Source organism: Aythya fuligula, chromosome 9 (genome assembly GCF_009819795.1).
Source record: "Aythya fuligula isolate bAytFul2 chromosome 9, bAytFul2.pri, whole genome shotgun sequence".
NCBI lineage: Eukaryota > Metazoa > Chordata > Aves > Anseriformes > Anatidae > Aythya > Aythya fuligula.
Genome location: NC_045567.1, coordinates 21,543,298 through 21,560,074, shown reverse-complemented (window position 1 = coordinate 21,560,074; position 16,777 = coordinate 21,543,298). Strand labels below are relative to the sequence as shown.

General features: G+C 47.1%; 2 protein-coding genes across 2 annotated transcripts; both read right to left on the bottom strand.

Moving 5' to 3' along the window:
- Window positions 1–213: 213 nt before the first annotated feature.
- Window positions 214–2,658, bottom strand: RPL22L1 (ribosomal protein L22 like 1). Its single transcript, XM_032193701.1, has 4 exons — window positions 2,594–2,658; window positions 2,412–2,504; window positions 1,947–2,068; window positions 214–1,040 (listed from the first exon to the last, which is right to left on the bottom strand). The coding sequence occupies exons 1-4, from the start codon at window positions 2,600–2,602 to the stop codon at window positions 896–898; spliced, it is 369 nt and encodes a 122-aa protein (XP_032049592.1). The 5' UTR covers window positions 2,603–2,658; the 3' UTR covers window positions 214–895.
- Window positions 2,659–2,820: 162 nt separating this feature from the next.
- EIF5A2 (eukaryotic translation initiation factor 5A2) lies at window positions 2,821–11,033 on the bottom strand. The gene is made up of 5 exons (XM_032192956.1): window positions 10,966–11,033; window positions 10,405–10,578; window positions 9,261–9,365; window positions 7,604–7,735; window positions 2,821–6,977 (listed from the first exon to the last, which is right to left on the bottom strand). The coding sequence occupies exons 2-5, from the start codon at window positions 10,567–10,569 to the stop codon at window positions 6,918–6,920; spliced, it is 462 nt and encodes a 153-aa protein (XP_032048847.1). The 5' UTR covers window positions 10,570–10,578; window positions 10,966–11,033; the 3' UTR covers window positions 2,821–6,917.
- Window positions 11,034–16,777: the final 5,744 nt, after the last annotated feature.

Here is a 16,777-nt window from a genome sequence, read left to right as displayed (position 1 = left end):
AGAAATTAGTATGTATGCAATAATTATTGCAACTGCAGGCTCACAAGCACTTTTTTTGGTAGTAGAAAATAAAGTTTCTCTTTATATGACATGAACCTATGACCCGATTCCTAATGTCTGGAGTGACTTAGTTCCAATGCAGAACAAGACACGTATTAGGATTAAACAAATAGTTCCCAAATTCAAATACAAGAACTATAAAATACATGATCTTCAAAGTAGAAATACCTACATGGATTTAATGGGGTCATTTACTGACATCAAAGCACATTTCATTGGTTCTTTTAATATTTGTTTTAGGAAGGTGCTGGTTAATGAGATTTGTCTCTCTGTCCTTACATGTCAGTTACAAGATTTGTTAGCTAGATTTATATTTGTTATACTCCCATTTTACTTGTGGTTAGTCATCGGAATACCACAGCCAATTAATGAGTTGGACAAATCACATGGAAATAAAGTCTTGTTCTGTTAAAACATTTAAGTTTTTTTAATAATTAAAAATATACTTTTATTAAACATTGCATCGACTCCACATAAGTTAAACAAACAGCTGGTACTTTTACTCACAAAAAGCTCTAGCATGATTTGTACAAATATGATTAAACAATGAAGGTGTCCTACATCTTTACTGGGTGAAGGGCTCAGTTCTGCTTTTCCACCTGGACTTTCACGGATGCCATGCTGAATAGCCCTCACTTCTGGCAATAAAAATAGAACTGCAAATCAAATGATTCCCCCTGCTGTCCCATAATTACAATGTAAGAAAAAGGCTTGAAAACTAACCACGCTCTGTCCAACAGAGTACAAATTCTTTATTCACCAATAAGTTAAGTGTTCTCATAAATAGATGTTCTATTTTTTTTGTACACTGTAGTAAGTATAAAGGTAAGCTTCATCATTCCTCGGATTCTGATCCTTCTTCATCTTGACTGATTTGGAAGTAGCGTAGCTCGTATGTCTCCTTGTCAGATGCAACCACGCGAAGCCAGTCACGAAGATTGTTCTTCTTGAGGTACTTCTTTGTGAGGTATTTCAGGTACCTTAGGAATATTAATTATAAGTTAGAACTCTGTCATTTCGCAATCCCTACTACAACTTGAACTCCACCCAAGACAGGGTCTATCAGGACAATGCAACTTTTACATGCTGAATTTCTCAAGGAGTGACTCAACACTAATTACATCAAGAAATCAAGAATTATCACGTGTAATAGGTAATAAACCTACATCTTCATTCGTGATATATTAAAACTTATTATTATTTGCATTTTGACCAAGTAACTCAAGGCCAGTTAACTCCAGAGCACTAAGAAGTAGCTCTAAATCATGTTTAACACAACAAATACTGGGACGTTGATATCAGAAAAGAGAAGCGGGAGTGTGGGGAGGGAACTGTACGCCTACATCAGTGTAGAGATCTCCTGCGTGCCCTAGCACACTAAATAGATCAAGGCCTCATTTGACTCTAGGGCTTCTCTTGCCACAACACATACCGTGTACACGAACCTTTTAGAATCATTATGCCACGGGCAGGGCCCCTCCCACCAGCCCAGGCTGCCCAAAGCCCATCCAACCTGAACACCTTTAAGACTGCGGCATCCAGTGTCTCCCCACCCATTTTAGCACAGCTAATTAATTAATAAACAGGCACCCATGATATGAATTCAGCTATGACCTTAAAAGCATGCCTTTCCTCATTACACTTTTAACAAACTATATAAAGTCCCTCCATATCAGTATGTCTGTATTAGAGAAGCATTGATTTGCAGTTAAGTCCTGAGCTTTAAGAAACGTTTTTTAATACCTGATCTTGTAAACCTGTTTGAACTGTCTCTCACTAATATCAACGTGCACTACAAAGATCTAAGCCAACACCTCCTCTGTACACATTTAAAATGCGTCAGATCCAACAGAACAGTGTTTAAAACCCACAAACAGAAGGCAGACCTTTTAGAAAACTGCTTCTCAGATGTCACCGTGATCTTGTTCTTCAGACGCTCAATGTGAACGGTGTTCCCCAAGTTTCCTGTTTTTCCATTGACCTTAACTTTCTCCTTTAGGAACTGTTCCTGTTTCAACAGCAGAGAAGAAGTAGAACACTAGGGAATGGGACCCTAGGTATGAACTAGGGAAGGGACCCTAGCCATGGAGCAACGTTAAAAATGACTATAATAAATGTCTATAATGCAATAAAACTTTACTTATTTATTTATTTTGAATTGCACACTGTAAAAATAACCACATTAAGAAAGGATTCAATTTAAAATCCATGAATAGGTTAAAAAAGTATCTATAAACTAAGCATAAGCCCAGGATCCTCTCAAACCCCGCCGATTAATTAAAGAATCGTTAATTTCGCGGCTCCCCAGCCGCCGCCCGGCCGCCCCACAGACCGAGGCCTTCGCCACTTACAAAGTTGCCGGAATCGAAGATCCCATCTTCGACAGGGTGGGTCAAATCGAGGCAGAATTTCCACGTCGCCTTCTTCGCCTTCCTGTCCTTTTGCTAAAACCAATAAATAAATAAGGAACAAATCAGTACCGACCTCATCGAGCACGCCGCGGCCCGCAGCCCTCCCCAGCCCCTGCACTCACCGCCCCCATACTGCCTCCGCCGCGGCCTGCCGCCGAAAGGCCGGCGCCGCTTCCGCTCCCTCCTTTTATAGCCGGCCCGACGTCGTGACGTAGCACGCAGCGCGGGACGGCGCGCCTGCGCGGGCGGGGGATGCTGGGAGGGCGGGGCTGGGCGCGGCCCCTGGGGCGGTGTCCCCGCACCCCCTCCCTTCCCCCCCCCGTGACAGAGCACTCTGAGGCGCAGCGGGGCGAGTCACCTTTTTATTGAAATTGCCACTAAAACAGCAACAACAGCGCTTCTGCCTCGTGTACAATCCCAGGCCGAGCTGCTCGAGCGTTAATAAACAGTGTTAAGTCACCCGGCAAGCACAGGGGCCGGCCAGCAGGGACAAGGCGCCTGACAGAAAAGCTGCAAACACCTCAGAACCACCCAACGGCACCCAAAACGCACCCAAACTGTGCCCAAATCTCACCCAAACCAACACAGCCCGTAACCACAAGCACCCCACCTCACCCCCAGCCCCGTAACAGCAAGCACAGCTCAGCTCCCCCACAACACCGAGATCTTTTTATTATTTCTGGAGCAAAACAGACACTGACATTTCCCACCCGGTTGGCGGTGCGGTATAAAACAACGCTTCTGCTAAAACAAACACGGGGAGCCGGCACCACGGGGACACACGTTCCCTCAGGTGACGGCTCTGACAGGGTTTGGGTCCCCCAGAAGCAGGGGACACCTCCCCACGCTCGCGCCAGGGCACGGTTACAACACACAGCACATTTAAGAGGGGGTTCAGCGACACAGCAAACATCGAGGGCAGCTCCCACGGCGAGTTATTCCTGCAGGCAGAAACCGTGGGGCTGGACCGCAGGCGGCGAAGAGGCTCCGAGTATCCTGGCACGCCGAGCTGCTGCTCCACGACACCCACAGGAGCCGAGCCTTTGGTGGCTTCCCAGCGTGAGACGCACGACAGATCCTTTACGAGGTCTTTTTATCCTGAAGTTTAATTCTACTGTAACAAACTACGTTCTAATTAACCAAAGAAAAGTGGGATTTTATTGATTTTTGAGTTCTGTAAGACTGACCTGCAGTAACCATAAGAGTTTCAACTGTCAACAAATTTGACTTCTTTACAGATTCTGTAAAATTACCTGTATTGTGAAGCTACAGACTGTGCACCATTTCTTGGTACGTTATGGGTTAGAAAAACCTGCAAGAGGCTTGAAAGCAGTTACATTAAAACAATGAAGTTCAGCTAACTCCTTAAAAAAAAAACAGCCCTGAGAACATGGCTCAACTAGCAAGAGCCTAGTTGAAAAACCACCATTATAAGCAAAAAGTAGAAGGATCTATTGAAATCTTGAAATATTATGTGCCAACATTTGAGGCAGGAAACACTGCAGTCTTTCCAATTCTGTAAAGTAGCATGAGAAACTCAATGGATTGGAGCCATAAAAAAATGCATCATTATTTGGAGTGGAAATACTTTTCTTTGCTTCCTAGTCTTCTCAGCCTTTATTTTAAGCAATTGCAGCAGCTTATAGCTTTCCGTTTTGACACAATTTCTTTTAAAGTGTTAAAGACAGTACTACAAAACAAGTAGATGGATAACGTTTGTTTTAAAGTAAAGCTATGAAAGAGGAGTTTCCCTAAGCATTTGGTTAGGAATCTTACAAATACGCATCTAGATGGACTACTTATCACAAGCAAAGTTTGTTGCAAATTATTCTGACAGCAGACAGACACCTTGGAAAAAAAAAAGTCTCGAAGATTTGTTCTAATTTAGAAGCAACGTTCAACCTTACTGAAACTTGGAGGTTATACTTAAGACTCATGCTTATGTATTATTACCTATGGGAAACTTCATGCATGACAAACCAATGCTACGCACTTCTGTAGTGTTTGAAGTGCTTCACAAAAGACAACTAAGTATATAAGAACAAACCTATACTGAAGTACTGAATCATTTAAGTCTTGCAGAACTGAAGGTTGTGATAGGACATCCTGAAGTCCCAAGGAGGGCTCTTCCAGCAAGCTGGAGGCCATAAAACCTTGATCTTTAGATTGCTGCAGTACCTGGAAACTCCATCCAGACCAGAAGCCCACTTGTAGAAACAGGTTAAAAAACAGCCCAGAAAACTTACAGTCTAATTAAATACCTAGACTGTGGGCCGGTTGCATCAAATACCTGTCTTCCAACAAGGTTTCTGGGGACTGACAGGCACCTGAAAGTGGACTAAAGCCCCACCAGAAGGAGAGCAAATCCAAGTCTTGTAGACTTCAAGCATTTTTAGAAGCATTTATAGCACAGTAACAGCATTAGAGCTTGCCTTAGTATGACAGCAACCTCTGACTTCCTGTGTGACATCTGATCACAGAGATCAGCCTGCTGTTAAGACCACGATCAATGGTTTAGTCACCTCCAAACCTTACAAAGCCTGTCCCTCAGATACCATTGATGGAGGCAGAAAGGAACATAGCACAGACTAACTTAAACTCTTAAGCACGTCCTTAGAAACTGCTCTGAATTCCTTTCCATCTCTTGCTTCCACCGCTTTTTTTTGTCACTTCAGTCAAGGTGCTATTTGTAGAGTTCACCTGCAGCGTGCATTGTGCTAGGCAAGAGCACACAGCACTATCTGACTTCTCTGCCAGGTGTCCCAGGTAACTGTGCTTCATTACCGGAGTATGTTTGTTTATTGCTGTCTTCACCTTCATTGAACTGCTCTCCCTGTCGTAAGAAGTCTATGAAGGACGTGTGTTTTTGCCACCTATGTTAGACTTCTGAGGTTTGCTAAGCCCTACCACACTACGTACGAGGGCTGTTCAGGACAGTTGCCGTGAGCCCTTTGGGGATTAGAGTACATACTATTAAGCCAAGAACATTTTAAGAGGTTAACAGCAGTGTGAAGTCTGACTCTCACTGCCAATAGAGTTTGAATCACGCAGGCTGCCCAGGGCAGCGTGTTTACAAGTTGTCCTCCATCTGCTAACAGCTGCTGAAGCTTAAGGCAAGTCCACGGAACAGTTTATCCACTGTAAGGGAAGGTTTAAGCCATGGGCTAAGAAGTTTCCCACTCATGAAGAGTCAGTAAGTCTTAGAATTGAAGCTGAATGCCATAAACAGGAGTATGCTAGTTATCCTTCCGTGACTAGTTCAGAAAAGCTTTGCGTTTGCCTATTAAGCTAGTAAATAGAGGCATGCATGTGTTTCAATGACTCCTGTGGATAGGAGCTTTCTAAACTATGTAGCAACTTATTTTTCTAGTTAAGCCACAGTTGTTCAGTATTGTCTGTCAAGTCTATATTTTAGAAATACAATAATTCTATTTTTTTTTTTAAAAAGAATCACATGCATTTAGTTTAGGCTCGATGCTACAATTTGTCCCACTTTTTGAAAAACATGTGGTCCTTGTGCTACAAAAATATGGTCTGAACCTGAAGATTAAAACCTAAAGCTGGAAGCACTGCAACAGATTCCCATGGAGTTTGTCACCCTTTTATAGTTTAAGATAAATACAATAAAGGAAAGCAATTGAACTGCATTTTTCTATTTTTTTTTCAAGTCTGACAAAGGCCTCGAGTGAAAGTCTATAGCTTTAGCATCCATTCTCACCTTTGTGTCCCCTTGACCTATCTATGTCTTATCTACCCTATACTCCAACTGCCTGCCTAAACCACAGGTAGGCTTTGACACCATTTTAACATTACAATAAGCCAACGAGTTGGCAAAGAAGAATACAGAGGTAATACAGTTAAGTTGCACATGGCCACTGGGGCTTGGTCAAGCCAGCTGGCATTTTTGATCACTTGAGTTTCTTGGTCTAAAATTTGTGATTGGCACCTACAGTTCTGCAAGAGTCCCAATCCACAAAATACTTAAGCTTTAAAAAAAAAAAAATTGCTACTTTTTATTGTCAGTTCTATCTAAACATGTCAAGAAAAATACTATTTGTGCTCTAGGTCACTTTATAATCCTAGATACCTACTAGCTTATCTAAAAGCCCCTGAATACTGGATTTTGTCTGTTCATACAGACAAACACTGTTTTGCTCAAGCAAATAAAAATATATCCACTAGTAACACCTGATTGGTTTCTTAGATCCATAGCTGAAACCCACAGGAATGTTAAAATAGTTACAATTAGGAAATTAAAGTCTCAGTGATTTTGAAAACTGCCAGTTAGCCTGCAACACTAATCCAGAATCCAGCACTGCTTTTTAACAATTCAAAAAAGAAATGAGGTTGCTTGTGAAGGCCAGAGCTTTGGTGACAATCAGAACCAAATTTAAAGATCTGTGGTTTGTCCAGACCTGAGCAGTTGCCCGGGGCTGGCGATCCTCTTTATTTGCAAGGCTTTATGGCTACAGCACATTCTTCATTCATTGCACTTATGACGGATATCTGGAAGAAAAAGACAAGCAGGTGAGTTCCAACCCCGGACAGAAGAACTGCTCCTAGAAGTTCACACCATCGGACGTTCACGCCATCATCTATCCCACCTTTCATTTGAGAAGAAAGGATGCTGAAGCTGTCAAAATTAGCAGATGAGACTATTGTAAATTTATAATCAAAACAAAATTGCTTTCAGCAAAAGAGCCAGCACTAAAGCTTTTGACATCTAAGGGTACTACACTATTTCCTTCCAAACAAGCTAGACCTTTACAGTGCAAGACCTAAGCACATCACGGCTTGTTTTCAGCTTTAAGCTGTTTCTATAGCCCAGATTACATCAAAGCTTTACACAAGGAGGAGTGGAGGCTCCAATTTACACTGCGTGGAAAGCACTGTTAGAACGTATCTAGATGTTTGAAACCCCCATATCACTTCACTGTCAACTGAGCCAGGTTTTGGTGCCTTATTGGCTGCTCCAACACAGAATTACTTCCAAGGAATCTCAAAGGACCAATTCCCATACTTCTAACCCTCTCTTTATGAAGAGATACAAATGGTTGATATTAGAACATGAGTTCTTCATTGTACAGTCAGTGCAATTAACCACAGCTCTTCTTGTCTGCTTTATTCTGTACCTGCACATCTTCATTGGCATTGAACTTTCCTTCAATTTCTTTGCCCAGATCACCTTCTGGCAACTTTAGATCCTCACGAACTTCACCACTTTCTGTCAGCAGGGAGAGATACCCATCCTGAATACCTATCAGCTGTGAAGAGAAATTCATTTTTATAAAGTTTAACATTAGCGCTCACTAGCAGGCAGCAGCTGAAGATAAGCAGAAGGCCCAGCTAACTGTTACAATCTCAGCACTAAAGAATTAGTGTAACAGTTTAAAAAAACTAATTTAAGTCAATTTAAACAACAGATTAAATCACCAGAACCCTTCTGGTTCCTTCTGGTTATTTCCTAGTATGTAGGGCACTGCAAAACTCTTTCTTGTGATTTACAAGATGTCTGCTTCCAGGTCACTGGATCAGCTTTTTACATTTGTGAATTAGAAGCAATAACTGGAACAGTGTTCTCTGAATAGCGTTCCTTTTATAAGGTGTAGCAAGTACAGAATTGTTCAACTGTAAACTTCGATACCTTCATTTGTACAGTGATATACTATTATTTATTTTACAGACTAAGGAATAAATAAGGGAACATCCCCCAAACTCTACACCACTGTTACAATGCTGCTTTCAACCAAATTGAAATCCCGAGCTAAAGGAACAGCCGTTTTGACAGAGCAGGTTAGGGTACATGCAACACGTTACAGTAAATCCCAAAGGCAACCCTAACAAGTCTGAAAACCAGCAAGAATTTCAGTAGCATTAAGGGCCCAAGAACAGGAGAGAAAGACCACCAAGACCACATGAACAACCCCTTGGAAGCTCTGAGCCCCAAGACAGGCTAGCCACGCTTTAAACGGAATCAACTGTTCTGAAGAGCTGCTAACACTCCAACTTTGGCTTTGTTGAGCAACTGCAGCTTTCCCAGCGATCAGGATGCACCAGCTCCTGACCAGAACTACCCCACTACTCCCAAGACAATGGGAAGATGGCTGAGACATTACAACTCAACCTGAATTAGGCCACTTTTAGGATCACGGAAAGTGTTACAGAAGCCTGTCAAATTCCCTCCGTACATATGTATTTCAGAGCAGATTACTGAAATTACTTGAACTCAACTAAAGCCAGCTCCTGCACAAGAAGCAGAGAGCACCACAGCAAGTTAGTACTGGCATCAGATGTGGATTAAGAGCGTTTTGTTGATTCACCTGTGTAAGGGGGAAATTGTGAATGACAATATATGCTTAAATTCACATTTATGTGAAAACCTGGTTATCCTTTAGATAGTAGTAGTACGTAATAGCAGGGGAGCCTTTCTCTAAAGGATGCCAGTATCTCAAAGAATAAAAAAGTGACCTTACAACATCAGCTAGAAGAAACGCTGTTCCAAATTATGTCTATTACCCATCATTTCTAAAGACTGCTGCATGAGGTTGGTGGTACAGGGAGCAGCTCTCCCATACAGCAAACTCCAACACTTTTAACAGTTCAGCAAATGCTACTGGTGCAGCAATGCCCCACTGAGACAGCCAAGTGTGCCAAACCATTAGTTCTCTACCTTCTGGCAACAGCACGTTATTAATTGACAGACAGTTTGGAGGTGAAGATAGTTTACTTGTGGTACCGGGAGCTTTAAGCTTTACAACGTGTGGGTAGACACAGTGACTATTAACTCACTTGGTAATCATTCCTCTTGATGTTTGGAACATCCATGTTGTGAGTTGATGGGCAAATATCTTCGTATTTCTTACCATTGAAGATATCGATACCAACCAGGTGGACCTACAAGAAAACAGAAATAAGCTCAGTTACCTCTTGTCCTAGAGGAGCAAAATTCCACTGCCATCAGTACCATTTGTCCCATGCATGTTTCTTTTTTTAATTATTATTTTTATTTTTTAAGAGATCACATGAAACAGACAAAATCCTGCCTAGCCCCTCTGCTTGCTGTATGAGAGCAGCCCAGGCCCTGAGAGAAGGCCTCTCAGATATCCCTTCGCAACCCGTTACAGAAGATCACCCAGGGAGTTATCTTGCACAGCCATGGCCTACCCGAGTCCTACGATACAAGCCAAAGCGCAATGTGGCACAGGACTGTTAAAAGAATATTTATTTCAGGCTCCAGCTGTTCGGAGAAACAGAACAGGGACAACGTGAGGGGTAAGGAGACCAGAAGAGGTGGCCATGCACTGCGATTAAAGCAGCTCCCACTTGGATTGCTGGGCTACCGGCTGCTCTCCTCAGCTCCTTTCACTTTTGCAACGGTTTCAATATCTAAGAATGCAGGAGAGCCTAATAAAACGAGCCAAAAAAGGCAAAGAGAGGGAGAGAGGGAAAAAAAAACAAAACGGTAAGAGCTTGGTAGCGAGAGCTCTAGCTTTTGACTTTTAAGCAGCCTGGTTGTTGTAAAACTCCTGATGCCCACTATGCAGCCCCACAGCCACCACGCAGTCACGCCGCTGAGCAGGCCCCAGCAGCCCTCACGTCCCCGGCAGGAGGGACGCGGGAAGGGAACACGCTCCGTGCTGCAGGACGGGAAGCAGCAGCAGCAGCAGCACGGCGAGACGGCAGAACGGGGCCCAGGCAGCGGCTGCGTGCCTGGCGTTACGTAAGGCACCGGGGGCACCTCCCGCGGGCGAGCTGCTGGGGTCGGGCACCACGGGGCTGTGCTAGGGCAGCACAGCACGGCCCTATAAGTCCCACCACCCCGCTCACACACCCTGTGAGGGTCCTGGCACTGGGGGGGGGAGGGCATTACACGCATTACACCCCAATGGCGCTGCCCCATCCCCAAATCTTTGCGGTGTGGGGCTGGGCTCACCTTGGCGTGGCCGTGCTTGCCCGTCTTGGAGGTGGACATCTCGACGATCTTGCAGGGGCGCCCCTTGAGCACCACGAAGCCGTTCTTGCGCAGCGCCGAGCACTGCATGGGGTAGGTGGACGAGGCGCCGGCGTCGCCCGTGGTGAAGTCCAGCTCGTCGGCCATGGCGGCGGGCTGGGGGGGGGCAGCGGGCAGGGGGCGTCAGGGGGGGGGGGGACACCGGGACCGGGACCACCACGGGGGGGGGGGGGGGGGGGCACCACGTGCCCGGCGGGGCGGGGAGGCGCCACGTGCCCGCAGCCCCCCGGTACCCCCCAAAACCCCCTCAGTGCCCCCCTAGAGCCCCTCAGTGCCCCCTCAGTGCCCCCCGTTTCCCCCTCCCGCTCCTCCCCCTCCACAACCCAAGCGCCGTTAGCCCCGGGAAGGCGATGGGGAAGGGAATGGGGTCACGGGCTGAGGGTGGGGGGGTTATGGGGTGGTTATAGGGGGTTATATGGGGTTATGGGGGGGTTATAGGGGGTTATGGGGGGGTTCCGGGGGGGTCCCGGCGGTGCCCGTTACCTGCGGGGGCCGCACACGCGCCCGAGCACTGCGGCGGGAAGGGCGGCGGGCAGCGCGCGCACCACGCCCCGCCCCCCCCTCTCCCCACCCTCCCCCCCGCGCTTCCGCCCAGCGCCCCGGCACGAGGGGGCGTGGCCTCACCGCGAGGCCCCGCCCACTCGGGTGAATCCTCGCCTCATCGCCGCCCCGGCGGCCTGGCGGGGCGCTGTGGTGCCGCCGGGCGCTGCCGTGAGGGGGGGTGGTGGGGTGGGGGTAAAGGGGGTTTGTTAAGGGTATTGGTGGTACAAATGGCATTTATTAAGGGTATTGGTGGTACTGGACGTGGTGCTGGCTTCATTAAACGTGGTGGTGGTACTGGACGCCGTGTTGGTGTGAAATGTGTTGGTGTGGCCGTTGTGTGGGGTTGCTGCTGCTCTGTGTAGCGTTAACTGCGTGAGGACCGTCACACAGGAGTAGTGTAGGAAGTTATAATAGTAATATGGTATAATCATATACAATTACATTATATTTACATAATATTAATAATTCCAATTATCACTGTAATACACAATATTATACACTAATACTAATAAAGGCCAAATATCATAGAATCACTGAATCCCAGACCCATTAGGGCTGGAAAAGCCCTCCAAGATCACCTGGTCCAACCACCCCCATACTACCACCATCACCCACCGACCCGTGTCCCCAAGCACCTCGCCCAACCTTCCCTCGACCACCCCCAGGGATGGGGACACCACCACCTCCCTCAGCAACCCGTCCCCACGCCTGGCTGCTCTTCCTGAGGAGAAAAGTCTCCTCCTTTCCCACCCAAACCTTCCCTGGCTCAACAAGAGGCCATTCCCTGGGGGTGTTCATTCCTGTCGCCCTGTATCTGATCCAGTCAGCTCAGGCCGTGGCTTTTCTGGCACCATCTTCTTGCTGCAGGGCTCTTGGGCAGCCCCTGGGGCACACAACAAGGTTTTAGCAAACCAAAGGAGGAACGGGTGTTCCCAAAGTCTGCTCGAGAAATGTGTTTAACAGCCGACGCAAAGGTCATTTGTCAGTTCAACGTTTCTCCTTTACTGTCAGAAAATAATCAGAAACAAAAGCATTTTGCAAGCGCTGCGTAATCAGTCAGTCAAAAGGACTTGAAGCTGTCTAAGAGCAGTGATGAAAGCTTGTTTTAATTAACATAAGGCTCAGATGGCTCTCTGTAAGGTGTCCTACCCATCATCTACAGCATTAATGGCACAGCCCTCGTTAGCCTCCGACATCAATCCTGCTCTGCTGTCAGGGGAGAGACGTTCCCAAGTGCAGCGATGAACGCAGCCACACAGAGACAGATGGATCCCGAGCAAAACAAGGCCAAATGGTTATTAAAAAAAAAAAAATTAAACACACACACACAAAAAAAACAACCCTCCAAGTCATATTCTGTAATACTTTTAGCTATTTGACTAAATTCACCCAATGACCTTTCTGTGGAGTTGCTGTTGGATGAGTGGTGCGGGGCCCAGTCCTGCCTGGGGCAACACAGATACTTTACTTTAAACACCACACAAACTGAATTGTGAAAAATCCAGAAAAATGGTGAGATGTGTGTGGCAGTATTGTCAGAGCAGGTCCCTGCAGCTGGCACCGTGAGCTAGTTTGCTGCTCTGCTCTTCCTGCCACAGGATCCTGAGTTTATCCTCACTGTTCAAATGGGACTGCAAGAGGGCTGGTTTTTAACTCCATGTTTTTAATCAGTTCGTCAGCAGTTTCTGAAGTGTTTTTTCTTTAATTAATGACAACCCCTGAATAGATCCCACTTCAATTTGTGCAGTGTGTACCCAAGCAGATAGGTGTGACTCTCCTTTACGGGCCTCCCAGCACCCAGGGGCGCGGGCTCTCTCCCGTTACCAGGGCGGGCAGTGGGTGCTGCCTCACGCAGGCTCTGCCTGCGATACACATTGCCCTGGGGAACTGCCCATTTTTCTTCTGTGTCAGTTGATAAGCAGTGTCTGAGCTTTAAGTGTTTTTACATTCACGGTGTGTGTATGCTTACCTACAAGTGTGCGACTAGTTGCACATGCTCGAGGGCATTTTATCTTGTGATAAAATACTTTATGAGAGCACTCTCGAGTCTTCTGAGCCCGTTCTGGAGCAGACTGGGGCTAAGCACTAACAATAATATATTTTCTCAGTGCTTCAGGGCATAAATTTGGTTGATTTTCTGCAATTAACAGATTCATTTTAGATGATCTGAGAGATCTGCCATACTAAACCTATTTTTTCTGCTGAGGTGCAACTGTAGATGATACATTTTTTTGAGACACAAAGCAAATATTCCAAGGCAGTCTTTATCAGAGATTCAGTTAAAGAAAAATGGAAATCAGATGCAGCAGTCATTGCTTGCAGATCTCTCTCTTTTGTTCAGATCAACAGTTACTAGAAAATAAAGAGTTTCTTGATTGTACTAATGTGATTATCCCATTTTCCGTGCAACAATAGCAATTTGATTTCAAAGTGTATTTGTAAATACCATGCCTTTCATGTTTAAACATATTTCCTTTCCTTTTGTGCATGTGTGCTTAGAACACTGCGCAGCTGGATCACATCTTTCCTTTTGAGGAGGCTCGGTGTGTTATCAATCTTCAGCTCCTCTGTCCACGTCTTTATATAAATTGCACAGCAGAAATTATCAAAGAGAGCTCCTCTCTCCAGCCACCTGCCTGGCACATTGCTGCTGCAGCCTTACTACAGCCTTACTTCTGGGAAGAATTGCTCTGGGGAACATCGAGGAGGACAGCAATGTCCTGGGACATCCAGGGGTAAAACTGCTGAGCTGTCTTACCTGGGATCGCAGTCGTGTCCTGGCTGCTGGGGATCAGGATTCATGTTGGCTTCTGGGGGCAGCCTGGACTAGGAGGACAAAAAAGGGTCTGGGAACTGATGATCCTGTCCTGTAGAGGGCAATTCCAGGCTCAGCAGCCCCTCTGTGTTCCTAAATACAATCTCTCCGTGCAGCCTGAACGAGCCGAAAGAGCCTCTGCAGTGACCTTGCCATAGGCATCCCGCTCTGCTCCAGGCTCGGCTTTAATCCCGTGTGCACCTTCTGCTTCCTACAAAGATCGAACCAGTGACTCAGCCCGCTTTGCATTGGCCTTGAGAACGGGATTCTGGGATGCTGGGTTCCTACAGCTATTAGGGGCTGCAGGCCGTGGGATGCTTAAAAAACTACCTGAGATGCTTAAAAACGACTGCAGCAGTGCCTCTGCCCGCCCCGTGCTCGCTCCTGACTTGATCAGGCGAGGGGTGTGTGTGCAGCCGCCGGCTGAATCACCCCGGGCACACGCTGCAGATAAGAGCTGATCAGTGAGACAGTGCCAGGGACACGGAGCTGGCTGGAACCAGCTGTAACTTGCACCAGGAAGGGGGAAAAGGCGCTGCGGGTCCAGCTGTTCCCTCCTCCTGCAGCTGACGCAGCACTGCCACGGGACAGCCGACCCATGACCCCGGGAGCCCCGCTGCACTGCGCAGTCCCGAGGGCGAGTAAAGGGGGCAATGCCAGGCACTGCACGAACACCTGGTCTGTAGTTCTGCCTACAGCCTCTAAGATTTAAAACCCACTGAGTTGCAGCCAGGATTTATTGCCATCCTGCGAGGGAGGACAGTTCTCTTCCAGCGCGGCTGCTCACTGGTGCCTCTGGGCGCAACCTGCCAGCGGTGCTTTAGTGAAACTCTCAGCGCAGCACTTAAATTAAATCCCATCTTTCCGTGTGCTCCTGGAGCCAGACCTGCTGTCCTGACTGGCAATTCCTCAGCACCGATAGGTCTCAGCAAAAGAAAAAGACACAGAGCACCTCAGAAAATACATCAGACCCTAAAGCCCGGTGCCCTGAATATGCAGCTCCTGGTTCAGCTTCATCATCCTCAGCCCATCGGCTCAGCAGGGGGAAGGTGCCTCTGCTCGGTGGTGAAAAACAAGCTGAAGTGAGGCAGAAAAATCTGTGATAAATTAGCGTGGAAAGTGTTAATGGAGCCAAATGTCCTGAGCTTATTGGATTAGGGAAGTCAAACTAATTTTTAAATTACGCCTCGAGAGTGGGAAAGTTGATATTGTTAGCCATTTATCTGACACAACAGAAAAGTCTTAATGGCTGTCATCTTAGCACATTAGGAAAACACTGTCAAAGCTCTTCCTGACAAGATGCTTTCTTAGGGGCTATTAATTATATTGCATTATTAGCTAACTACAGGATGGGAACATACTTTGCATGTTAACTAAAGTGCAATGACCATTTAGCTAATAAGTATGACTTGGTCTTTTAAACCTTAATGATTAGCAACTTAATAAAACTGTAACAGAGATAAAAATAATGATTGAACAAGCTGTGTCATAAGAGCAAGTTTCAGCTGGAACTCACATGTAGCGAGGGTAGATAAAATGCTAATTGCAGCCTGATGGGATGAGACAGACGTAGACACGGCTGCAGAGCTAACAAACTCCTCTGACCCTTCCCTGCATTGCCATGCACGGTACAAGCACAGTGTGACAGCTCAGCCCGGTGTATCAGCTTCATCCATCCCCAGCAGCCCCGGAGAGGACAGGGATTGCCGAAGCATTTAGCAGCACCCAGCTCTGCGCGCCCTCTCCCAGGCTGCTGCCTGCCCCATGGACAGCACAACCATTAGCAGAATTAATTTGAAACATCCCAGAACGAGCAGAACATCGTCTCTGGGGGGCTATACAGGTAAATGAATGAGAACAGCAAAATGCACCAAGGCGTGTTGTCCAGCTGTGGTCTGAGAAGGTGAGAGAGGATGCCCCGTGGGGGTCCCAGCCTGGAAGAAGACTCGTTTCCCTTTCTCCCGGCTGAAACTCAGCACGACCAAGCGAGAAAACGTCCCGTTAGCCTGCAGGAGGCCCAGCACACAGGCAGCAGGCCATGGAAAAGCAGCAGGGTGGGAGGAACTTGCTGGCGTGTGGTGCCTGCTAGCGCTGAGGCTCCCGTGGCAAGCTACCTGGCCTGGGCTGTAGCTCAGCCAAAAGCTTCACAGAGTGTGGGTTGAAATGCAGACAGAAAGCCTTTTTTTTTTTTTTTTTTTTTTTTTTTTACAATAGGCAAATCAGGCTCTTTGCTGCCATTCATTTAGCGATAGGCAGGAAAACACAACCTGCCCGGCTCAGAGCCTTGCTCAGTTAGTGACCCCGCACCGCTGGGTTAGGAGCTCTGAATCCAACCCACCACTGGGGCCCAGTGGGGATGTTTGGGGACGGTGGGTGCCATGTGGAGCCCTCCCTGCCGCTGCTGCCCCATCCACCTGCCCTAATAGTGGGGCAAACACACCTCGAGCCCCGTCCCTCCCACAGGCTCCCCCTGCAGAGGCACAGCACCAGCTGTGAGGCTGCCCCAGGCTCCGTGCAAGCAGAGCGGTGTCTTACAGCAGAGGGCTTGCACAGCAATTGCTGCCTGCGGAGCAAACGCACCCTGCCAGCAAAACACCTCCCATCTGGAGCTGGACATACGGCTGGGATGTACGGACGGGAAAAAAAACACAACAGCACAAGCCAACAGATGCCACAGATGTTGTTCATTGCCACCTTTATGTAACAGACATAGATAACCGCTGTTATTGCAGGCATCCCGGGAAAGCCTCCGGTGAAATCTCCTTGCTCCAGTGTGCACACAGGGCCAGCTGCTGGGCCGGGGGAACCTCGTGCCCGTGCTCCAGCTGCTCAGAAGGAACCAAAACTTGCCTTAGGGTCTTAATGCCAAGTATACCCAGGAAGGAGGTTCAGGCCTGTGGAAAGTCCGTGAACCTTCTTGCCTGAAACCAAAGCCAC

Coding starts and splice junctions, on each gene's coding strand:
- RPL22L1 (XM_032193701.1), bottom strand. Junction 2,069..2,411: donor TCTTCGATTCCGGCAACTTT/GTAAGTGGCGAA, acceptor CTGTTGAAACAG/GAACAGTTCCTAAAGGAGAA. Junction 1,041..1,946: donor GAGAAGCAGTTTTCTAAAAG/GTCTGCCTTCTG, acceptor AATATTCCTAAG/GTACCTGAAATACCTCACAA.
- EIF5A2 (XM_032192956.1), bottom strand. CDS start 10,569: ATGGCCGACGAGCTGGACTTCACCACGGGCGACGCCGGCGCCTCGTCC. Junction 7,736..9,260: donor TCAAGAGGAATGATTACCAA/GTGAGTTAATAG, acceptor TTCTCTTCACAG/CTGATAGGTATTCAGGATGG. Junction 6,978..7,603: donor ATGCCAATGAAGATGTGCAG/GTACAGAATAAA, acceptor TTTTTCTTCCAG/ATATCCGTCATAAGTGCAAT.